Genomic DNA, 25,280 nt, shown 5'->3' with positions numbered 1-25,280 from the left:
CCTGTTCTCAAGGAGCTCACAGTCTAAATGGCCAGCCACCTAAGGTCTCCTTAGCTATTATATACCTGAAACTTAGTGTGATAGCATAGAATCTAATCATCACATATAAGAATCTTTCTGTTAAGAATACACTTAGAGTTTCAATCTGCTGTCAGTAGAGACAAGTGCACACCCTACCCCCTACACAGACACACATACACACACACACAGTAGGATCTGTGACTTTGCCTATCCTTTATCTGCTTGGAAGAGAGGGGAATTCTGTAAATTCCTGGGTGTGCTTCTACTCCTGTCCAGTTTGGGGAGTGAAGGTGAGGGAAAAGCGGCATCAAATATCAACCATCAAATTCCTTGTTTAGTGAGAGTAAGAAGAAGGGCATTTGGATCCATATTTTAAAGCTAATTCTTTCTGTTGAGTATATCAAGAGAGGTGTAGGGCCTTGTGGGGGCAAGGAATCCCTGTGTGGCTATTTGCACAGGTTACGGGCCCTAGTTCCTGTGCTAATTCCCATGGTTTGGGAGGTGTGATTTCCCAACCCTGGAAAAAGTAAGTAGCTGACAGGAGCAGTATCATGGAAGGACTATTGGATCTGACATCAAGAGAATCATGCTTGAATTCTCCTGCAGCTTGACATCTCTGTGATCTTGACAAGCCAATCCAGATGACCCTCAGTTTCCTCGCCTAGTTGAACCAAATGACTTCTAAATCCTGTGTCGCTTCTAGGCCCTTACTAGTCATCCTGTGAGAAGAAAAGAGAACTTGGGCAAAAGCCAATGGGTTGAGTGTAGATATGAACATAATTAATGGCAAGTGGTGAAATATATACATGTCCTTATCATTCTTTCCCTCCTGCCACTACTGATTCCCCCCCTGGATTGGCCCTGGGAATACCTGAGAGATAAGGACTGTGGGAGGTAAGCCTCAGGAAGCTGGTTGAGCATGGAGAAAGGGAGAGAAATGATAAGCCCCGATTCTGGAGGAAATGGGAATGTCAGGAGCCATCATCTATTCCAAGGTGGCATTTAATATTGCAAAGGATTTAGAGTAGTTGGGCAGGAGTCAAGAACTCTCTGTATAGTAATATCTTAGTTAACTGACTTGATTGGAGAATGAGATATTTTTTAATGACTAGCTTTTTGATTATCAGGTAAACTGACTAGCTCATTTGGATTGTATAAGTCTTCCAGTTAAGAACTTTTCTGCATAAGAACCTAGGACCTAACTCAGAAATCTCTTGCATATATGTAACATTATATTATTGATCTGTCAATGGTGTATCTTTAAAAATGCAGAACTTTACCATATCTTGCATTTATTAGCCAGATAGATCAATCCAAAGTATCAACATACTTTGAAGGAGGCCTCACTAAAATATGTAGTTAAAGTTCCTTGTAAATCAAAGAGAATAAACCTGGAGAGAAAAACAAGTCATTTTCTCTACACATCATGCAGGATAAAAGCAATAAGCTTTAGAATTCCATGAGAAATGAATAGCATTTGAAAAATGAGGTCTGATTAGAAATGTTCTTCAATTACAGAACCAAAGGTAATTTGGAGAGGTCGAGAGGTCAGCAATAAAAGTGCAAATAGCAGGTTGTTCCTTGATTTCCTGTTTAGTCCAATAAAACCTACAAGTCACTCTGGCTCAAGCCTTTAGATTGATGGCTTTTGAGAACACTATTTTGTGTCTTCTAGGCCCAAGCTCTTCTGCCATTTAAAACTAGAGGCCAAGTCTAAGCTGTGGGCTCTGCCAGTTCTCTGAGGATATGATGGTGCTGATTACCTGGTTAAATTCCAAATGAAAGACTGTTTAAAATGTGAAACAGAGAAGGCTATTGAGCAAATTTATGAGTTTGAATTGAGTTTCCCTTTTGTTCCTTTTTTCAAAATCAGATGTTCATTTAAGTGAGAGTTATGACTTGATTAGGTTTATTAGTAAATGAAATCAATATGTATTTGAATTTTTTAAGTTTTTCAGTTCAGTTCAGAAAGCCAGCCTTACTGGACTACTTGTTAAACCTTTAATCCATCCAGAGGCCTAAAATAAGCCTCATTCTCTCACTGAACATATACTATTCCAGCACTAATGTTTTCCCACTTCAATCCATGCCACTGTCATACTACTCTTCCTAAAACACAGCTGATCATTTATCTCCCTTCCTTGCAGTTCCTTAAACTAGGTACTTGCATCTCCTCACTCAAGGCATTTTCATTGGCCGCCTCCCATGCCTGGAATGCTCTCCTTCCTCCTCATCCGCCTTCAAGTTCCAGCTAAAATCTCACCTTTTATAGGAAGCCCTACCCCTTAATTCTAGTATTTTCCCTATATATATAGTGTATATAGCTTGTTTGTAGATAGTTGTTTGCATTTTGTCTACCACATTGGACATTGGACTCCTTGAGAGCAGGGCCTGTTTTTTGCTTTTCTTTATATCCACAGCATTTAGCACAGTCCCTGGCACATAAGTATTTATTGATTGACTCTGCCTTTCAATGAATTGTTCTGTATGTGTCAAAATTCCTACTAGTTCCAAAATTTTAAAAAGTTTTTAATAACAACTAGGATGTATACATACATACATACACACACACACACACACACACCACACACACACACACACACGTGTGTATCCTCTAAGGTTTGCGAAACAATTTACATTACCTCATTTGACCCTTACAATGACTCTATAAGACAAGTACTATTATTATTTAAATTTTATAGAAGATGAAACTAGGGCTGAGAGAGTTTAAGTGACTTGCCCACAATCACACAAAAGTACCTGGGGTGACATTTGAACTCAGGTCTTGATTCCCTAGTACAGCAATCTATCCACTACACCACTTAGATACATAATGTATGGCTACATGAAAAACAAATTTACCACCTCTCTTCTAAAATCAGCATCTCTTCCTGACTTTTCTATTTCCCTTATGCCATTCTTCTCAATAAAACTATGACGTCCATTTTTGCTTCTCTCACCTTTCTCTTCTTACCATTCAGTTAGTTGGCAAGTCCTGTTGTTTCTCCCTTAAAATGTCTCTCAAATCTCTGCCTTCCTTTCTTGTTATCATTCTTATTTGAGATTTAATTACCTCTTATCTGGGCTGTTCTCCTCTTTTCTAGTCTCTTTCCTACTCAAATCCATCCTATACATGGCTGCCAAAATAATCCTAAAGCACCGAACTGATTATGGCTTAAAACCTTCAGCAGATCTGCATTGTATATGGAATGATGTCCAAGCACTTTGCCCTGGCATTCAAAGCTTCTACTGTTCAGCTCTCCGCCTCCCTTTCTAGCTTTGACCTCCATTGCTTCATACATATACTCTATATAGTAGCCACACTCTACTGCTCACCACTTCCTGAACAGACTCTACATTTTTCTCACCTCCACTCACATTTTTCTTTTTCCCTGGAATGTCCTCCCTCCTAGTTATACCCCTCTAGCTTTTGTTACCTTCTCCCTGAAACTTTCCTGATCACCCAACTACGACATCAACCCCCATCGTATTTTGTATTCTTTTATGATCCTTAGCACTTTCACTCTTGTATGGTGACTTATACTAGATTCAAGCTATTTTAGTGCAGAGACCATGTCTTAATCATCTTTCTAATGCTTATCAAGAAATCTTGTGTATAATGGTTACTAAATAAATATTTGTTGAACAATACTGTAAGTTGCTTAAATTAAAGTTGTCTTTGTCTGTACTTATGAGAGGCAGTATGATGTGATGGACAGAGAGTTGATTTCAGAGATAGAAAAGACCTAGTTTCAAGGCCTGTCTCTGACACATCTGATCTGTTATCCTAGGTTAATCACCTGAGTTCAAATCCTGCCTCAGACACATACTAACTGTATGACCCTAGAAGAGTGACTTAGTGCCCATTGGCCTTATCTCTTTTTTTCATCATTTTATGGGAATAATAACAGCACTTGTTTCATGAAGTTCAGGGGCAGCTAGATGGCCCAGTGGATAGGGTGCTCGACCTGGAGTCATCTTCCTAAGTTCAAATCTGGCCTCAGACACTAGCTGTGTGACCCTGGGAAAGTCACTTAACCTTCTTTGCCTCAGTGTCCTCATCTGTAAAATAAGCTAGAGAAGAAAATGGCAAATCACTCCAATGTCTTTGCTGAGAAAACTCCAAAATGGGGTCACAAAGAGTCAGACATGACTGAAACGACTGGATGACAAGATCAGGTTTGTGTGAGGTTCGTATAAGAAAACATAAATGGAAAAACTTTGCAAACCTTAAAGCACGGTATAAATAGGAGCTATTGTTATAGGTATTACTCATCTTCTTGGTGCTCTAAATATTTCTTTAGGGCTATAAATGACAGACAAGGTACAGATTGCGTTTGGTAGCGGAAGTTTCCTCACTCTAAAGTTCCCCATACTAGCGAAATCATACATCTACTTCTATCTTTGCCTCCCTTGTCTGCTTCAGTGCCTTACACATAACAGGCAGTTTAAAAATATTTGTTGAATTGAATTGGATATAATATATATGTATATGCAATAATTACAAAACAAAAATTGAGAATGAAGGCCTGATGGTGCTTCAAGTTTTGAGAAAAGAAAGAGTTTCTGACTTGGTGGAAGACTTCAGGGGAAGGCTTGATAGTTAAGGTAGTTCTTTAATTTTGAGTAGTATTTCATTAGGCAGTATGGTATAATGAAAAGAACACTGAATTTAAAGGTGGGATACTTGTGTTTATATCCCAGCTTCAGTGCTTCTGGTTGTCTGAGCAAGTCTCTTAACATATTTGGCATTCAATTTCCTTTACTATAAAGTTGGGGTAATAATGATACAGTATCAACTTTTTCAATTCTTCAGAAAATCCTAAAAATTTCTTTGAAGCTACATATTATATTCAATGAATGTATTTTATTAAATATATTGTTTTTTCACTAAATATTTCTCAATTACGTTAAATTTTTTTAACATTCATATTTAAGATTTTTGAATTCCAAATTCTCCCCTTCCCTCTCCCCGTACTCCTCAAGAAGGTAAGCAATGTGATATTAATTATGCATATGAAGTCATACAAAACATATTTTCATATTAGCCATGTTGCAAAAGAAAACATACACACAAACAAACCCAAGAAAAACAAAGAAAGTGAAAAAAGTGTACTTCAATCTACAAAATCAGTTTGCTCCCTGAAGGTGGACGACATTTTTCATCCTGAGTCCCTCGGAATTGTCTTAGATCATTGTCTTGATTGGAGTAGCTAAGTCCTTCACAGTTGATCATCATTGCAAGCATTGTTGCTGTTACTGTGTACAATGTTCTCCTGGTTCAGCTCACTTCACTTTGTGTCAGTTCATATACGACTTTCCCTGTGTTTCTGAAATCATCCCATTCACCTTTTCTTTTCTTTTTTAAAAAAAAATTAATTATTCTTAGTGTTCACATTCACTTCCATAAGATTTTGAGTTACAAATTTTCTCCCTCTCCTTTTCCTCCCCCCTCCCCAAGACGGTGTGCAATCTGATATAGGTTCCACATATACATTTATATCAAACATATTTTCAAATTAGTCATGTTGTAAAGAACTAGAACCAGTGGGAGGAACCACGAGAAAGAAGAAACAAGCAAGCAAAAAAAGAGAGGAAATATTATGCCTTGATCTACATTCAGACTCCATAGCTCTTTTTCTGGATATGGATAGCATTTTCCATCATGAATCTTTTGGAGTTTTTTAGATCTTTGCATTGCTAAGAAGAGCTAAGTCTATCAAAGTTAGTCAGCACACAATGTGGCTGTTACTGTGTGCAGTGTTCTCCTGGTTCTTCTTACTTCACTCAGCATTAGTTCATGTAAGTCCTTCCAGGTTTTTTCTGAAGTCCACCTATTCGTCTTTTCTTATGGAACAATAGTATTCCATTACATTACACATACCACAACTTTTTCAGCCATCCCCCAATCATTGATTTCCAATTCTTTACCACCATGAAAAGAGATGCTATAAATATTTTTGAACAAATAGGTTTTTTCTTTTTCTTTGATCTCTCTGGGATGCAGACCTAGTAGTGGTAGTGCTGGGTCAGAAGGTAGCCCTTTGGTCATAGTTTCAAATTGTTCTCCAGAATGGTTGGACCAGTTCACAACTCTACCAACAGTGTATTAGTGTCCCAATTTTTCCATTTCCCCTCCAGCACACGTCATTCCCTTTTCTATCATGTTAGCCAATCTGATAGGTATGAGGTGGTATTTCAGAATTGTTTAAATTTTCATTTCTCAAATCAATAGTAATTTAGAGCATTTTTTCATGTAACTACTGATAGATTTGATTTCTTCTTCTGAAAACTGCCTGTTCATATCCTTTGACCATTTATCATTTGGAGAATGGCTCTTATTTTTTATAAATTTGGTTCAGTTTCCTATATATTTGAGAAATGAGGCCTTTATCATAGAAACTTGCTATAAAAAGTTTTCCCCATTGAATATATTTTCAGTATCAGAAGAAATTTAATTTACTAGGACTATATTAGCTTGCTAAGAAATCTAATAAGGATAACCTACTGCTCAATCCAGTGAACCACACAAAGAATCTCAGCCAATATTTTAGCTCATTACTATATTTCAAAACCAATATTTTAGAGTAGGTTAGATTTAAAACTTCTGCCTTTGTTATAAACAGAAATTAACAAAAAGTAAATTTAATTCAGCTTTGTAAAGATTTTGTAGTATAATGAATAGAATACAAGACAGGGCATCAGGAGTTTGAAGCTGTTGGTCTTAGGCAAATTTATCAAATTTATTTGGATGACTACCTAGAACTTATCTATGAAGACATGAATGAGTTGTCCCTGCATCAGTGGAACTCCACTGGGAATGTCTGATGCTGACAAAGTCACAGTTCCTTAATAGGCTTTAGCTAAGCCTGTTGTGTTGAAAACGTCCTCTGGGGGAAAATTAGCAAAGTCTTCATTTTGCTCAAGAAAAATGAACTTAAGGGCAACTAATGAAAGGAATAGAGAGCATTTTTTCTTTGTCTAGAACTGGCGATATGGGAAGGATGAGTTCTGGAACTGTTTAATTAAGCCATAGACCGGGTTTACTTGTGTGTGTTTGTGTGTGTGTACATGAAAACAACAACTTCGTATAAATTTTCAGGTTTCATAAGAAAGTTTTAAAGAAGAAAACACAAAGTATGTACCCCTATCTAGACCTACCCTGTGACATTTTGAGTATATGTAACAGATATGAGGAAATAAGATTTTAGAGGGGCAGACTATCCTGCCAGCTACACCAATTGTAAGACCAAATATAAGGGGACTGAGCTGCTCTGCCTTGATATGCCAATTGTAGGGACGCTGACCTTCCAAGGTAATTCTGAGAAACGGAAGAAAGAGGGGCCCATGCCAGCTTGGTTGCATATGTGTAGATTTATTAGGGTTATGGGGGATTTTATTCATGAAACCCAGTCTTCGTAGCAGGAGGACAGAATAGTATAATAGATCCCCATACCAACCCCAGGCCAGGTCAGATATTATGTAGGGACAGAACAAAGAAGGCATAGTGTGAGCGATGGCCCAGGGTCACATGCAAGTATTCCCTTGAGATGTCGGAGCTTTTTTTTTGCTGTTTACATTTACTCAAGGTAGTTTACATTATTCTGTGTAGTCATGTTACATTCCCACTTTGGCCACTATAGTACAATACAACAGGGTAAACAGTGGTCTTAGAAAGGATAATCACTTGTTAATACATTTCATAGAATTATGTATTCAGAAGAGTCTTCGGAGGTTATCTAACCCAAAGCTCCTCAGTTTACGAATGAAAAAATTGAGACCTAAGGAAGTTAATTGAGTTGCCTGAAGTCATATAGGTAGTAAACACCAAAGGCCACATTGGAACCCAAGGCCCAGAACTCCAGAGCCAGGGCTGCTTCTCTGTACTGAGAGCTACTAAAACAGATTGTTCAAGTATGAAATTTTGGAAATGTTTGATGTTCTTCACTTGGACATTTCTTCAACCATAAATCTATAAAATTTTCATATTAAACTCTCCTTTCAGCTGTATATCTTGAAAATAGTCTCTTACTATACAGACAAACTCCAGCACAGAAACAGTGCAATCCAGTAATGATCGCATCAATACAATAGCAGAGGAGTAAATATAAATTTTGAATTCATTTTTAAAAGCACTTAAAATTTTTCTTAAAGTAAAGATGAATACATACAAAGGAGAGATAAATTAAGTTGTTTCCGAAAAGGTCAAGGAAGGTTGAGTAGAATTCATTACTGGACTCCTGAATATCTTGTTAGAAAGGATAACTGAGAAAAATATAACCAGTTGATCAAATGTATTTTGCCCAGCAAGAATAGAAGGGAGAATTTTTCAATGTAAATTCTTTACTACTATAATAGTCTAATGTTCATTTACCAAGAAGGTTACCACATTGTTGCTTACTAATATATTTATCTACCTAACTGGGTGTTTCCCTATGCAGTAAGTACTGCTTTAGTCAATTATCATAAAGTGTGGGAAAATGACAGTAATCTTGGTATTCATACTCACTGCCAAAAAAAAAATCAAACCCAGTAGTACGCAGTGTGTTTTGCTTCTAAAAGGAGGATGCAGATTCTCAGAAACTAGGCTACAAGGACCGGAAGACATGTTTTTTTGTAATTAGAAGATTGCAATTAACATGGATGGAAAGTGAATCAAAAATATTTTTTAAAAAAAACAGTTAAATGTTGTAAAATTTGAAACTATGTCAAAAATATATGATGTTAACCAGAATGGCAATATAAATTTAGTAAGACCGTAAGCACTAATAAACTTAGAGTTCCCAGCTTTAGAAAAAAAAAAGGAACATATACAACTATTTTAGAGGAATTCTAAGCCTACAAAAAATATGCCATAATATATTGGAAAATTTATATCAGAGAATTTTAGGTAATAGTGAAATTTCTTTAAAAATCAGCTTTCTTTTCCTGCCATCTGTAATATGTATCGAATGACATCATTCTCTGGACATGGAGAGATGGCTCACGTTTTCCTGCCAGATTTTGTCAAAGCAGAGAGAGAGAATTAACTAGGCTGTCCTAGAAGCAATGCTCCTAATGTAAGGTACTCTTTTGGCCATCAGTTCAGTCCTTTTGCCATTACCCTTGAATACTGTTCATATATTCCACTTTAGAAGCTATCTAATCTGTGCTGTTCAAGTGTTTTTAAGAAAACATAATTAAAGTAAGAACTGATAGTAATACATTTTCTTTTTTTAAGAGCATCTCCAAATGCTTTGTGATGTCAAATTGCTAATCTTTATAAATAAACAATCAGTGTGTGGTAAGAATTACTCTAAACAGAATGACAGGTAGAAGAATTGAGTCACAAAGTTTCTGACCTCAGAATTCACAATAACTTTGGCAAAGCTTAGTGTAAAATTTGAGTTTGCTATTAACATGCTATAGAAGACAGAGTGATACATTTAGTTTCAGAGAACCTAGATTGAGGTCCCAGCTCTGCCACTTGTGTGAACTTTGGAAAATCACTTTTCCTCTCTGGCACCACTTTTTTCATTTGTAAAATGAAGGGGTCATTCAAGGTGACTTTAAGGTCCTATCAATCTCTGTTACCATAATTCAATATTCCAGATATTTGTTGAGTACATACTATGCCCCTTGATTGTATGACATCCTGGCTGCCTGGAAAGTGGCACCACAAACAAAAATCCAATCTTGGCTCTAATATAGATTTGAGAGCAAAGATGCTGGGTATGTCATGCATTTTCCTCTTTGAGGTTTAACTGCATTCCAGGAGCATACCCTAACTAAACTAGTACCAAAGGCAACTCTGGTGAAAAGTGAATAGAGAAGAGCCTGCTTTCTGAAAGCTCATGACTTAAAATATGGGCCAAGGAAAAACATTAATCATATGGGAAACTGATGTTCATCTAGCATTTCAGGAGGCAGACCTGAAGCAATTCCAGAATGTAGAGCATGAGTGAAAAGGGGGCAGGCCATCTGAATAATGGAGGATGTTGAGTGAATGAATAAGTGAATGGATGAATGGGGAAAGCCCATTTACAGTGGAAAAGAGAACCACTCTTCTGATTTTTTTTTTTTTGGCAGTGAATGGCTCAGCAATCACATCTGGAAGTTTTGTCAGTAGAAAATAAAAACATTTCTATGACTATAAAAAGTAATTACAAAAAAAAGTGGAATTTGGTTAGTGAGAACAGCTGAGCATAAGAGTATAAAAAACTAGTTGTTTTTTCCCTCTTCCTCTAATTCTACTTTTTGCAGAGGATAACAGGAAGGGAAAGAAGTAAATAAGCATTTGATAAGCATCTGCTATGTGCCAGGCACCATGCGAAGTGCTTTAGAAATATTATTTCATTCAATCCTCACAGCAACCCATTTTGCAGTTGGGGAAACTAATGCAAACAGAAGTAAAGTACTTTTTCAGAGTTACTGAGCTGTAAGTACTTAAGACTGGATTTGAACTCAAGTTTTCCTGACTCTAGAACCACTTCTCTGACCACTCTTCCACCTAGCTGCTTTTAGGAGTAGGATTCTCTCCTTCACATCAAATCTCTGAAAAATAGGATTTGAAATGTGATGGAGCCAAAGGGAATGTGATTTCATATTTTCTTTGGAGGACTTTAATTTTATTTCATTACTTTTGAGAGGATAAAAATCATTTTGCTCTAGAAAGCCTTTTGATTTTTTCTTCTTCTATTTTCTTTCCATTAATCCTCTTTTCATTCCTGTAAGAGGTAGTCAGAAAAAGGATTGGGAATTTTTAGAAAAAGGAAAAGAGAGAGGGGATCTTTTTCTATTTCTTCCCCACCTCTTTCCTCCAACTTTATTGGCAAGACTCTTCTATAAATGTTGTCAGTTCCTGGGAGAGAAATTTGGCTAGAGATTCCTGTTTTGTTTTGTTTTTAATCTTCTTTTAAATATGGAAGAGTGAATGTAAAATAGTTTCTTTTCTGATCTTTCAACAATTGAACTTATTAGAAGTGGAATAATCTACTTAATACCTCCAACATCTTACCTTTCCCATCTTTTTTTACCCATTCCAATTTTCCTAATTGTTTCTCCTGCACTTTCTCTCTTACACTCTATATCCTTCTGCTTATTTTTTTTCTCTCCTATTTACTTTCTCCAGTGTGTTTCTTCTTATATCATGTTGTTCTTTCCTTCTTCCTTCATGCTTGGTGTTATGATGAATATACTAGATTTGAAATAAGAAGACCTAGATTTGAGATGCAGGTTCACCATTTACTAGTCAAGTGACCATGGACAAGTTACTTAAACAATTCTGAACCTTGGTTTTCTTATCTACAGAATGGAAGTAATCATAGTTGCACCTTTTCTCATAGAGTTTCTGTGAACAAAGTGCTTCATGAAGTGTCTATCTTCCTTATATGTCTGAAGACTTGATATTTTTCTCCACTTTCTCTCTTTGTGTGTGGTGGCTCTTTCATTCTGTATCTGCTGCATCCCTAAAATAATTTTTGTCCTCTCACTGGCACCAGAACTGGGGCTAAGTACATCATTATAACTCATTTATTATTATATGTACTGTATATTGGAAAGAGAAAAAAAGATAATACTCTAGGTGAAAGAGAGGAAGGGAATGAATAGATGCTATGGAGAGGAGTAGCTACCCAACACTTTCTTTTCCATATAACCACATTTTTTATGTCCTCTATAAATTTTCCCCATTCACCGTAACCTGAGATATTCTCTCTCATCTGAACTCTTATAGTTTATTTGTCTGTATAGTTCATTTGGACTCATTGAGGAAGAGAGGAAAGTATGCTGGAGGTTAGTTGAAAACGGCTACCAGAATCTTGAATGGTAGATAAACATGGATTGAGTAAACCTTAAAGAAAGACAGGTTACTTGAGTAATGGTGGTAGAGGGAGAGCCTGGAAGTGGCAAGGGTATACAAGGAATATTCCAATTCTCCCACTTCAACCAGTTGGTCAGGGTGAATGAGTGAAAGATCAGCCAGTGCTGGAGGTGGCCAAGGAAGCAGTGTCATCAGGAAGGAAGCCAGGTCTCAGTGATTGTAAGAAGACAGAAAGAGCAAGAGAGGAAAAGGTTTAGGATGAAAGCTTGTTTGATAGGCATTCTAGAATAGGTATTCTAGAAAGCACTGTGGAAGGGACGGGGAGCTTTAAAATGGGGTGTTGGCAGGGTTGGATTGAGGGGGATGGGGTTTGACCCATAAGGGGTCAAGAATGGGGTTGGAAGAAGGCAGGTAAAGATTTAGAATTACTGGGTTGGGGAGTGAATGATGGGGTGGGAATATGTTAACCATTGAGGAATAGGGGTTCAGCCTGGGAGCACAGTTTTCCTGGAGTGTGAGGCAGCAGTATATAGATGGAAAGGGGCTAAGGGGCCAGGCAAATTGAATGATAGCCAGGACGTGCTCAGAATCTGATCAGTAGCTTCCCTGAGAGGCCAGGAATGGAAATGCTAATAAATTATAGTAGCCCAAATAAATAGTAGATGCTCAATAAATATTTATCTATTGATAAGATGAAGAGTTGGAGAATATTGGTCATGAAGGAGACAGAGGAGAGATTGGGATATAAATAGGGGAAAAGTTTGGGTTGCTGTGAGTAGGAGAGAAGAGGAAAAGAGTTCCATGAAAGAGGGAGGAAGAGAGACTGAATGGGTATGAGGCCACCCAAATTTCACAGAAAAAAAGAGCTACTTATTAATAAACCTGTCTTCGCATTCATACTTAGCCATTACAAATGCTTGGTAACTGTAGTTCTCGGGCAGTAAGAATGATATTTATACTATTTTTCTTGTTAGTGAAGATGTGCATTTGAGATTTTTTTAAAAGCAAAAGTCTTTAGATATATATTTAATTAGGCAGCAGTTGGAATAAAAATAATAGTTGTAGGGGTAGCTGGTTCTCTAGCAGTGGAAAAACATTATCAGCTTATACATGAAGATAGGTGTCTTTTATATACATGCAATGCTTGCGTGTATGTATATGTATCTATACATGTACAACATCTTGCCTATGGTATATACTAACTATGAGACCCTGAGCAAATCACTTAACCTCTCGGTGTTCTAGGTAACTTTTTAAGATTAGATGCTCACCTCCAAGATTAGATGCTCACTTCTAAGAGTAGATACTCACCTACGTGCATAGGAGTTTCCTCACCTGGTAATTATATACCAATGAAATCACAAGAGATACAACTGCGTCATAATATATGTATGTGTGTGTGTGTGTGTGTGTGTGTGTGTGTGTATGTATATATATGTAGTTTTCATATATTGTAGATCATTCTGAACAATTGTATGAGCACCAACACTTTCTGTTACATGTGGTATAGTAAATTTCTTTGACTAACATTCTGTAAAGGCCTAAATCTAAAAAACAAAAGAAAACATTATTTAGATTAAGTGACATGTGAAAACACAAGAATGCTATATGTACTCCAGTAATTGTTCAATGATTTTTATCTTGTGTTCCATTACTTAATTCAAAACATTAATGTACTTGCAAAGCTACCAGGGGAAAGGGGAAGAAATTCTTTTTATCCCCTCACTACAAAAAGCAAGTCTGGTCCAACTTAAAAGATGTGGTGATTGAATTGGAACAGACCTGAGAAATCCTTACAGTAGTCACTGCAATTTGCCCAGTCTGAAATGCTCTGGGAAATAATGCGGATTTTGACACAAACACCAACATTTTGATTACTTCCAGAGTGATCTTTGGAGTGTACGTAACTAGGAGTGTGATGGCTCAGGAAAGCCAATTGTTAAATTTGTTGGCAAATGCCATAAATCAAGACTTGATTTACTGCTTTGTTGATTTCCTAGACTTAAGAAAGTAATGAAGAAAATGTTAATAATGCAGATTAAGTGTAAAAATATGCTGCATATTGTTTTTTTCCCCCCTTCTTCTGGAAAGCTAGTTTTTAAACATTTGCCAGCACATATCAGTGTATGACTCTGTTGGGTCATTATGGTCCTTCCCTAGAATGAATGAGAATTCCTTAACTTCTGCTTGACTGAAAGTTTTAAAAATTGGAAACTGGAAGTTTCTTTCTTTTAAAATTCCTCAGCATCATCATCAATTCTTTCTTCATTTCCTGTCTCGGCAAAATAGGTACCCCACGTCCTTGTTGAGGTTAACTTCTCTCTGTGGGTTCTTGTTCCTCTCTGCTAAGGATTTGCCTTCAACAATTACTCATTCTCATCTTCCATCTGTCTATGAGCATCCTGAAGACTTTGAACTCTAATAAAGCCTTTCCTTAATCCTTTTTACTCCACCCAACTAACACCTCTTCACTCTTCACCCCTTTAGCATTACGTTTCTTGTAAAAGTAGCTCATGCCTAATGACTTCTCTCTCCCTAACACCTGGTATTTTGTTTCTGTCCTCTCCCTAAAAAATAAAGAAAAAGTATTCTTTCAAAGGTCATCTATCGCTTTCCTCCATCAAACAGGATTGTTCTTTTTTTTTTTTTTTTTGCTTTTTCCAGGTCTCATCCTCTTCGGTTCCTCTGAAGTATTTGACACTGTTTATTAGCTTACCGTTTCTTTCTGGATCTTCTCTACTTTCTTGGCTTCAGAGATAACACATTCTCCTTATCTCTTCCCTACTTCTATAACTGGTCTTTTATCTCTTTCCACTAGTACCTTGTCTTTTTTCAAAGTATTCTCTTTCATCTTCAGTTCTGTTCTCCATATGCTGACTACTTGGTTAATCTAATTAATTCCCATGGCTTCAACTATCTCCTCTATGAAGGTGACTCTTAGGTTTTTACAACCAGCTCTGACCTCTCCTGAGCTCCAAGATCCCATCTTAAATTGCCTACAGGATACATTTACTTTAATCTATATCTTATGTCCATTTTATATCTATAATGATACCCTAAGCTCAATATGCCTAACACAAAGCTTCTCCTTTCTCCAAAATTTTTTTTTACCTGACCTCACTGTTTGTCAGTGTGACTAACATTCAACCAAATCTTTCCCATTTAAAACATGCTGTTATCTTCCCAATATCTCATCTCTTATATCCACTTAGCAAATCCTTTCTATTCTACCTCAGCAACATCCCTTCTTACTTTTCCCAATTTCCCTATACCCACTATAACCACCCTAGTATAAGTCCTCATTACAATCCAATCTAAACTTCCTGACCGTCCCACCTTTAATCTTTCCCCCCACCTTACAAATCATCTTTAATGCTGCTGCCAGACAAAACTCCCTTATGCATGATCTAGTCATATCACTCCCCTACTCAAAATTATTTAATGATTTCCTGTTGCCTACTGAGTAAAGTTGAAATCCTTTGCCTCGTATTCAAAGGTCTGTACAATTTGGTGGAAACTAATCTATCTTCAGCCTTGTCATATGCTATTCTCCCTGCTGCCTTATATCTATATACATACATATACACATACATATATACATATACATATCTCCTAAAAGAAAGAACCATTCCTTCCTTTTTATAGCGCAAATGGTCCAACTGAACTATTCAAAGAATTTTGCAAAAAGAGACCCATCCTATTCTAATTTATATGACTGTCTTCTTTTTCTTTGTGGCACCCAGTTCCTAGTATAGATTACTAAACATAGTAGGTACTCAATATGTGTTTGTTGAATAAATTTTTAAAATGAATTTATTTTACCATCTCACAAAATTTTTGTTATTTCTTCCTGTACTTACTAATATCATAGCAATAATGTATTACTCCTGAAGAAGTAGAGTACCAATATTATGGGCCACATTTAAAACTTGTAACTAATTGTTTTTATAATCCAGGTTTTTGTGTCCATGCTCATCAGTATGGTTACTTTTAGTTGCGGTGAAATATGAATTCCCTGTCAAGTAGAAATTGTTGAGTTGTGGCTTGTTCCATTGTATTGTTACAATATTCTGCTGGAATCCATTTAATTGTGAACTGACTTTCTTATTCAAATATAGATTTTTCATATCGTTAATTTCATACTAAAGATATTTTAATATATTTATTGAGATTTCCCCCCTTTAGAATAATTGCTTCATTTTAAAAGTCATAATTTCTCAGGAAAGAATTATGACAGAAAGTTTCCACCTGACCAAAACATACATTTTCATTCTTATAATCAGTTGGTAATTTGCGTGTTTTATTCTTTTAATAGGAAATATCAAAGTTTGCAGAAAAAGACAACACAGTTCTTGGAGAAGGTGGAATCACTCTGAGTGGAGGTCAACGAGCAAGAATTTCTTTAGCAAGGTTGATATTTTGGAATTTGTTCAGTTAAAATTTACTGTAACTACAACATTTATGAAAAGGCACAGTACCCTTTCAATATTTTTTAGATAATTTGATTTAAAGTGCCTTAGGGTTCAGGGCAAGAGCAGTATTTTCTAAAGTTTTATAACTAATACATTAAAAATGCATTTTAAGATTTATAGATAACGATGAAACTTTTACGAGTGAACCCTAAATTATAGATCATATTAACAGAGTTTTTACCATACACTGTTATGCAATCTGAATCTCCCTGAGAACTGGGAACCATTTGTGAGATAATGCTAATTATATAAATTCAACTAAACTCTCCCTTCAAGTGCATCTTCTCAAATAGCAAAATATTTAATTAAGATTGACTAGCAAGGTAGGGGGCAGAATCCTTCTTAGTTTTCCTTCTCTCCCCTAAGGAAATTGAATGCAATCTCCTATGCAAAGGAGAGAGAGCTTTCTTACTCCCTAAATAAATGTCCTCTAGAATGACTTTCCCATAGCACCCATAGGAGGAAAGAAGGAAGGAGGGAGGGAAGGACGAAAGGAAGTAGAGAAGGATGAAAGGAAGGAGGGCAGGAAAGAAGGAAGAAGAAAGGAAGGAAGGCCATTTTCCTCCTTATCATCTTGTGTGACCCTGGGCAAGTCACTTAACCTGTCTGTCTCATTTCCTCACCTATAAAATGAGTTGGAGAAGGAAATGGCAAGCCACTGCAGTGTCTTTGCCAAGCAAACCCCAAAAATGGGATCATGGAGAGTTGGACATGACTGAAACAACTCCACAACAATAACAGCTTCTCAGTGTGGTCTTGTTTGCCAACATGGTGGTCTGTGCACATCTCTGGGGTATAGGCTCCAGGATCATCAGAGTTTTTACCAGAACTCTTGTGTTCAGGCAAACATTCGTAATATCTCCCATACAGTTTTTTCTTTGTTTTCTTTTCTTCAACTAAAGATTATTTCCAGTTACAGTGGGAAGTCATCTCTGTCTCTCATCTCTCTTAGTTTACTCTCGGAACTGACAAGCAACTTCCATGGGCAGCTGCTTCTCCCACCCTGTGGTAGATACCCCAGTGAATGAATTCTTCCTATGTGGCTTCTTCTTCAATGAAGCCTGTCCCTCCTTAGACAACCCTCGCATCTAGTTACAAACCTGGCATGAGTCTGATATCCTAAGACATCTCCCAAAGAATAGTACTTCTCTTGTCTCGTACTTTGTGGGCATTAAGGTCAGATAGGAATTAGACATTATTGACAATGATCAACTTGCCCTTGGTATGCTATTGCATCCTCATGATAACCCTGTCAGATAGGTAGGGGCTTGCCCATTATAATCTCCATTTTTCAGAAGAAAAAACAGACTTGTAGAGATTAAATATCTTGTCCAAGGACACATTGCATGTCATTGGGAGAGGTGGGATTTGAATCCAGTTTTCTTACTTGAAAGTTCAGTGATTTTTTTTCCCTTTTGTTATACCTCACTGCCTCTCATAGTCTCTAAGTCTATGCTGTGCCTTTGCATTTGTGGGTAGACATTTGCCTTATGTAGCTGAACTATTAAGCTTAAATTCACAGAGAAAGTTCATAGAAAATAAGTAAGATTTTTAGTTTTCATATTTGTCTCAGATTTCACTGGTACAGAGAACTTTCTCCCTATGAGGAAATTCTCTTTACAGATGTAGATCAGATCTACACATCAGCACAAGCCTTTGGTCTTAGAGATTGCTTGGGGGTCAATGAGAGGAGGGAGTGTTCTCTCAGTGGAAAGGTTACTGACTTTGGAGTCAGAAGAAATTGGGTTCAAATTCTGGTTCTGCCACTTCTTATCTATCTGTGTGACCTTGGCCAAGTCATGGCCTCTCTGTGCCTTGAATTTTTCAACTATAAAATAGAGTTTAGATTTGACCTCTAAATTCTCTACCATCTCTCTGTGAACCTCTGACTTTCCCTAACTACTATGTGTCAGGGGAGGGACATAATCCTAGATTTTCCTGAGTTTGAGGCCAGTTCTCCCTCCCATAGTTTTCATTTTAGTAGGCTTAAAGGTTAATTTTTTTTAAAAGAGAAAGCTAAATTATGTTAGTTGACAATGCCTAGAATTTATAATTGTTAAAGAAGAATGAACACAGTGGTTGTTCTTACCAGTGTGGAGAATTATACTGGAGCTCATTGTATTTTGCAAAGAGATAATAAATCATAAATTTCTAGAGTTGCATGGAAATTCAGAGTCATATAGCCTAACTGTACACGAAGCATAATTCCTTTCATAATTGATTAATTTGTTTTTGAGAACAAAAGCTATTAAATATGCTGAATCATATTCAACCACTTAACCCCTTATCTCTGATAATAAAATAAATCTATCACTATTACTCAATCATTCATGTCTCATTAGAGTTGTTAAGGGAAAAAAATGGACTCATTAAGATTTCACCTGGGTAATGAGAACAGTGGCCTTGGTAATTCACAAATGAGGTGAAAGTTAACTTAACCTCTGCCTCTTAGTTACCCTGGCTGCCTTCCATACTTAACTCAAAGCCCGCTTTTTGAAAGAATCTCTTTAGATTTTCTAAGTTATTTATGCCTCACCTCCCAGATTGCCTTCTCTATATATCTCAGCAGAATAAGGATTTTAATCCAGGACTTCTGATTCCAGGTCTAGTATTCTTTCCCATATGCATCTGGGATGCCATTGAACAAGATGTTATTTACATGTTATAAATTCCTCCAATAGAATGTATGCTTCTATCTTGAGGATAGGGACTGGGCTGTTTTAATTTTCTTTGTATCCCCAAAGCTTAGCAGAGTACATGGCACATGGTAAACTTTTAATAAATGAGTGTTAAATGACTATACTGGTACATTTATGAATGAATGTGAGAAACTTCTGCAAAGCTTACATTTCCATTTTTGTCCTTTCTGCAAATAGCTTTCAAAAATGTAGATATAACTATAAAATTCTATTTGACTTTCGAAGTTATATTGGTTTTTCTTATATTTACCGCTCACTCCTACCTTGTAAGCATTTTTCTTTCTTGTATTGTTCGTAACAATAAGGTAAAAATAAGCTTCTACTTATTAGAAGAACTGAGAGATAGCCACAAAAGCAAAATCAAAAGGAGAAGCAGTGTCCGTTCCTTTTATATGATTGCTTTGGATTTATCTGTCTCACTTTAGTGGGAGTAGCTAGGCCCTGTATTAGTACACCAGAGTTATCAGCTGCAAACAGTAGGTATACACAATATCCAGTTTGCAAGGCTAGGTGGTCCCTTGATTGCTAATGAATGAGTTGTAGATCAGCTATGATCAACTATAGATCGACTGTAGACCAACTGAACAGATAACATAGGCCAGACCAAGTACTACAGGACCCATTTTTAGAAATAACAATATTCTGTCCTATTTTACTACCTAAGAAGTTTGGGTCTTTTGGGGTCTGTTTTAAGAAGAATCCGATTTTTCTGACTTGGGTTAAGGCCCCTAGATTCACTCTAGAGTGAACTTCAGCCTCTGAGGGTAGCCTCTGAATGATCTTAGCCTTTCTAGTGCATCCTGAATAAAGCTGAGCCAAGAGTAGTCCAGGCTCCTTAGCCTGGCTCTGTAAGTCAGTAGAATCCCAGAAGTATAACTAGACCTAGAAGCAGAGGTCCCAGCTCTGCTGCTGACTGTTTGACTTTGGGCAATTACTTTACCTTTCTGCCTTAGTTTCCTTATTAATAAAATGGGGATGATTGGTGGATTAAATGATCTCTAATGTCACTTCCGGCTTTAAATCCATAGCTTATTGTGCAGAATTTTGTAGAGAAACCTTTCACCAGTCTCCAGAAATACCTCCACTTTGTTCAGGAAAATTCTCCTTCCCTTCCCTCCTTCCTTCCTTCCTTCTTTCTTTCCTTCCTTCCTTCCTTCTTTTTCTTTCCATCACTCTTTCCCTGCTTTCCTCCCTCCCTCCTTCTCTTTCTTCCTTCTTTCTTTTTCTCCTTGCTTCCTTGTTTTTTTCCCCCTTCTATTTTGAGGTTGCTTGCACATCAGAGGTTAAAGAGATCCCAGAACTTGGTCAAAAAGAGCATTTTTCAGGAATTGAAAAGCACTAATGTATAATCAAGATCAAATTCTAGATATACTTGTCACCAAAACAATGTATCAAAACTGAATAATAAGAGAACTAGATCATGTAGTTTGAAAGGTGTGTTTGTTTTGTTTTTGTTTTTTTAGCAAACAAAACTTTTTCTTTATTCCTCTTGTTTAATTTTAGAACATAAAAAAAAAATTTCATAATATGCCACAATATAGTATTGTAGCAGGAGTTTTGCTTACTTATATGCAACAATCTCATGGATGCAGATATGTGTGTTGCAAGATGTAAAGCAATACCTTTCAGGTTTTTTCTGAGACAAAGACACAAATCCCTACCCTTACCCTACTACTAATATGTCACCTTATACATTCTTCCAGTTTCAAAGGCCATTTAGTAGATATGAATGGAATTTCATCAGAAAGTAACAAAATTAGTCATTAATTGATCGATTTATTCATTGGCTCTGAACCTCAGGAAAACCAAGGGAATTTCTTTTCCCCATAAGCTTTTTCTCCTCTCTGTCTCATACTTCATCATAGTGACAAACATCAGTGATATTGGCCATATAATTTATTAACAGTAAAACATAATACATGACATAGATAAATATTTAGAGAATGCATTTGCTGTGAGAAAATCACTGCCAGAGTGTACTATGTGCTCTTTAAAAGTAATAAAAGAAGTTGTTTGACTAGAATTCTCTTCCTGTTAGCTACCACTATTGAATCCTTCAAAACTGTGAAACCATAGTTCAACAATTCTGTTCTCTCAGGATGAAATATAATTTAATTCACTCAATTCACCTCTGGAATGATAGTTAAACTCAGATCTCTCAAAATATCTCTTTAGACCCTCAAATGACAGTTAATTTTGTTAGTCACTCACAGACTCATTCTCTCACAGAGTTAACTGTAGTCTTTTATTACCTGAAAGTTAGCTCTCCACTTCTCCTCAGGACAGAAATTCTCATAAAGCTTTCTCGGTGATTCACATAGACTCCCCCAAAGATGACAGTTAATGGTCAGTCGCCAAGATTCTTTTTCTCTTTCTCATAAAGGTATTAGCAATAGCATTTATTGTCTCTGTGAGAATGGGTATTTAATCTAGGGTTACAATCAATTTTAAGAAGCAATCAGACATTTCTCTTTGAACTTAAACTTCAATATTTCAATGAAGTTGTGATCTCATAGATTTCAATATTCCCTCTATCAGTTCAGGTCATGTCCCATCCATCACTCATTCTGTGCAATAATTAGTTTTGTTCTAACATAGATCCTCCACAGAGGGTCTAACTCTAACCTGTGTGCCCATTGTCTATTAAATAAGCGCATCTATGTTTTAAAAAGCAACAGCAGATTTTCACCATCAAATAATTAACATCTTGAAAAAAATCCTGTGAATTACGAAGAAAGTTCTCAAACATATTTGAATCATTTACTGTCTATTTATAATCTTAAGGGCAAGAAATATGTTCATTATACCTTTTGTATCCCTCGCACCAGGCACAAAATTTTGCACATAGCCTTTAATAAAAGTTTGTTGAATTTGTTCAATGATGCTTCTTAGTAATAAATAAATTAACTAAATTCACATTAAATTATGGGTGCATAATCTCATTATGCTATTGTTCCAAAATCTAATCAATGGGAATTTTATATGACCAAAGATATTTTTCTTCATGAATTAGGAAAGCACAATAAAATATCGTGGATGAACCCTAAGAGACTGAGCTAAGAATTCTTCCTTTGAAGAAATTACACATTCACTAACATTTGACATTATCAAGAACAAAATGTTTAGTGATTCGTCAACAATGTTTAGTAGCCATAAACATTATTTGTTATTTTAAAAATCAAATGGGTGTTCTCTATTATATTCCATAGAGAAAAGTTGAATGGGTTAGTGAAAGGAGCACTGGATAAGGAATCAGAAACCTGCCATTGACACGCCCTGTGACTGTAGACAGCTCATTTAGTCTCCTTTAGCCCATCTTTTCATTTTCAAGGCAAAGAAATTGAACTATGTCAGAACCCTTCAGAACAAAACTTTGCTGTAACCCTTCCAGTAAAAACTTTAAAAATGATTTTTAAAATGCTAATTGGTACTGAATGGTGGCAAATAGCCTCAAGCTGGTTAAAAGCCTAGAAACATTGCTAACCAACCTAAGAAGGATGTGATTGTTTGCTCTCAGAAGTGTTATATAGTTGAATGTGAGAGCTCACTCTGTTATATGCTTCACAGCAATCTTTATTTTCCCCTTTTATTTACAAAACCTAAAATTAGGGAAATTATTGCAGTTAATTACCTTTTCCCTCAAAAACAATTAGGGAATTTTATTTTTTAATCTCATACTGTGTTTGTAAACATTTAGTGACAGTAATATACTGCATCAGAATTACTAGACACAAAGGCACGTTGGATAGCACTCTTGCCATCTTTATGTTTCTCTGTCTAGAGAAACAAATACAGTAGATCTGTGAATATGTAATTCTGCCATCAGTTTTGACTGTCAATCCTTTTACTTTCAACCAATTAATAGCATTTATGAAGTGCCTGGTATGTGGCAGAATATGTTCCACTTATATATAAAACAAAAATGTACGTAGGCAGTTATTATTTCATACCCTCTCCACCAACATACATTGATCGGACATCATATGCTATTTGGATATATTCAGTGATTGATTTTGACCAATCTCCAATCATACAGTGAATTCACTAAACAGCCAACACTGATAGAAAAGCTTTATTATGTGCATTTCTCCTCTCCTTATTATTATTTTGTTTGAGGGAACACTCGTACTTTTTTTGTGGAGTCCCAAAAATCTACAGAATAGTTTGACAAATATTAGCTTAGCTGATTTTTAAGGTTCCTTTTACTGCTCTGATTTTCTTTGGTTTAAATACTTTTAAATTAAAAAAAATTATAATATGTTTTCTCAGGTAATACATTAAAAGGAGATGAATATTTAAATTACTATAAAAATGTACTAGTTACATGGCAACCACCATGAGTTAATTTTATTTAAATCTAGCAAAACTCTTGCCTTTAGGTAGTTGTTAAAAGTCATAAGGTCTTGTATGATTCCCACCCTACCTGTACATATAAAATCACTTACAAGAAATAGAATTAAGAAATTTGCAAGTAAATATGGAAGAAAAATGAATTTGTTTCCTTTTGCTTTTTAGAGCAATATACAAAGATGCAGATTTGTACCTTTTAGATTCTCCATTTGGCTATTTAGATGTGTTAACAGAAAAGGAGATATTTGAAAGGTAAGTTCTTTGAATAATTTACCTAATTCAGTTGTTTTGTAGGGCAACCTGGCATTTCATTGACATGTTCCTTAGGTGAGGAAGCTCCCTTTACCAAAGCTGATCAACGTCTTTGCAATTCATATTCTTAGAGAGTACCATAGAGGCATAGAGGGTTTAAGTAATACTGGGGTCAAGTGGGCAGCTAGGTGACTCGGTGGATAGAGCACTGGGCCTGGAGTCAGGAATACCTGAGTTCAAATCCAATCACAGGCACTTCTTAGTTGCATGACTCTGAGGAAGTCACTTAACCCTGTTTGCCTCAGTTTCCTCATCTGTAAAATGAACTGGAGAAGGAAATGGCAAATTACTCCACTATCTTTGCCTAGAAAACCCCAAATAAAGTCATGGAGAGTTGGACACAACTGAACACCACCGCCACCACCACCACCATCATAAGGTCAAAACACATGTGATAGGCAGGGCTTGAGCCCAGATCTTCCTGGAGGAAAATTGGAAGGACCACTTATCAAGTTGATTTAATTCAATACATGCTTCCAAAGTCTAGTTTTGTTTTCTTTTTTTCATAACTAGACCAAGTTTATTGTGGTATTCCTGGCTTCATTATTAATCAGAGGTTAAAACATGAAAGGAATTTTGTGGAGTTGCTTAAGAATTGAAAAGCTCTGAAATTTAAAAAGACATAAATATAGAATTGAGATTTACAGAGGGCTATAGAAACAACATGGGTCCACCTCTTCTACCATTTTATAATTTATAAAGAAAGTGAAACTCAAGAAACAAAAGTAAACTGTGTAAAGTCACACTTTTATTAGAAGAATTTGCTCATGGCACAATTAACTAAAGCTCTAATTCAATTTGGAATAAGAATTACAACCCCTTTGTAGTCATAGAGTCCTTTCTCCTCCCTTCTCTACACCAGGTCTGGAACCATAAACCATAATTAAATCAGTTCTCTATTGTTTCTGCATAGAACTTTCTAATCTAGACCAAAGTGGCTACTCCTTGGCCACCACTCTTCTACATAATTGGTCTCCCCCATTCAAATCTAAGTTCCTTAAATGCAGGGATAATAATAATAATAGGTAGCATGTATGTGTGTGTGTGTGTGAGTGTGTGTGTGTGTATGTGTATATATATATATATATATATATATATATATATATATATATATATAATGTATATATATATATATATATATATATATATATATATATATATATATATATATATATATATATATATATATATATATATAATGTCTACAAAGGCACTGTGCTAAATACTTTGTAATAATTATACCATTTGATCTTCACAACAACCCTGGGAGGCAGGTACTAATTACTATTCCCATTTTAGGACTGAGGTAACTGAGATACTTACAGAGAGGTTGAATGACTTGATGGGGATTGCATGGCTAGTAAGTGTCCAAGGCTGGATTTGAACTCAGGTCTTCCTGCCTCCAGGCTCAGAGCTCTATCCATTGTTCCACCTAGTTGCCTCAGAGAAAGTCCTTTGCTTTTTTATTTATATACTGAAGGCTTAGTACAAATGTTTAGCCAATAATAAGTATTTAATAAATAGTTTTTCTTTCATTAATTCCTAAAAAGTAAATGAAAAAAGGTTTGTAATATAAGTCACATAATAGTTATATAATGAATTAATGAAACTATAAAGCAAGGGTAT

General features: G+C 36.1%; 1 protein-coding gene across 1 annotated transcript in view; it reads left to right on the top strand.

Moving 5' to 3' along the window:
• The window catches only part of CFTR (CF transmembrane conductance regulator), a 196,319-nt gene that overhangs the window by 78,657 nt on the left and 92,382 nt on the right, over window positions 1-25,280 (top strand). The window contains exons 12-13 of the mRNA XM_078149954.1: window positions 16,137-16,231; window positions 23,508-23,594. Coding sequence (XP_078006080.1) covers window positions 16,137-16,231; window positions 23,508-23,594 — 182 coding nt within the window. The remainder of the gene's footprint in view (window positions 1-16,136; window positions 16,232-23,507; window positions 23,595-25,280) is intronic.

The sequence above is a fragment of the Phascolarctos cinereus genome, unplaced genomic scaffold, assembly GCF_003287225.1.
Source record: "Phascolarctos cinereus isolate Bilbo 61053 unplaced genomic scaffold, phaCin_HiC Scaffold_1;HRSCAF=81, whole genome shotgun sequence".
In the NCBI taxonomy this organism is placed as follows: Eukaryota; Metazoa; Chordata; class Mammalia; order Diprotodontia; family Phascolarctidae; genus Phascolarctos; species Phascolarctos cinereus.
Note: the sequence above shows the minus strand (reverse complement) of the source record. Positions and strands in the feature narration are given on the sequence as shown.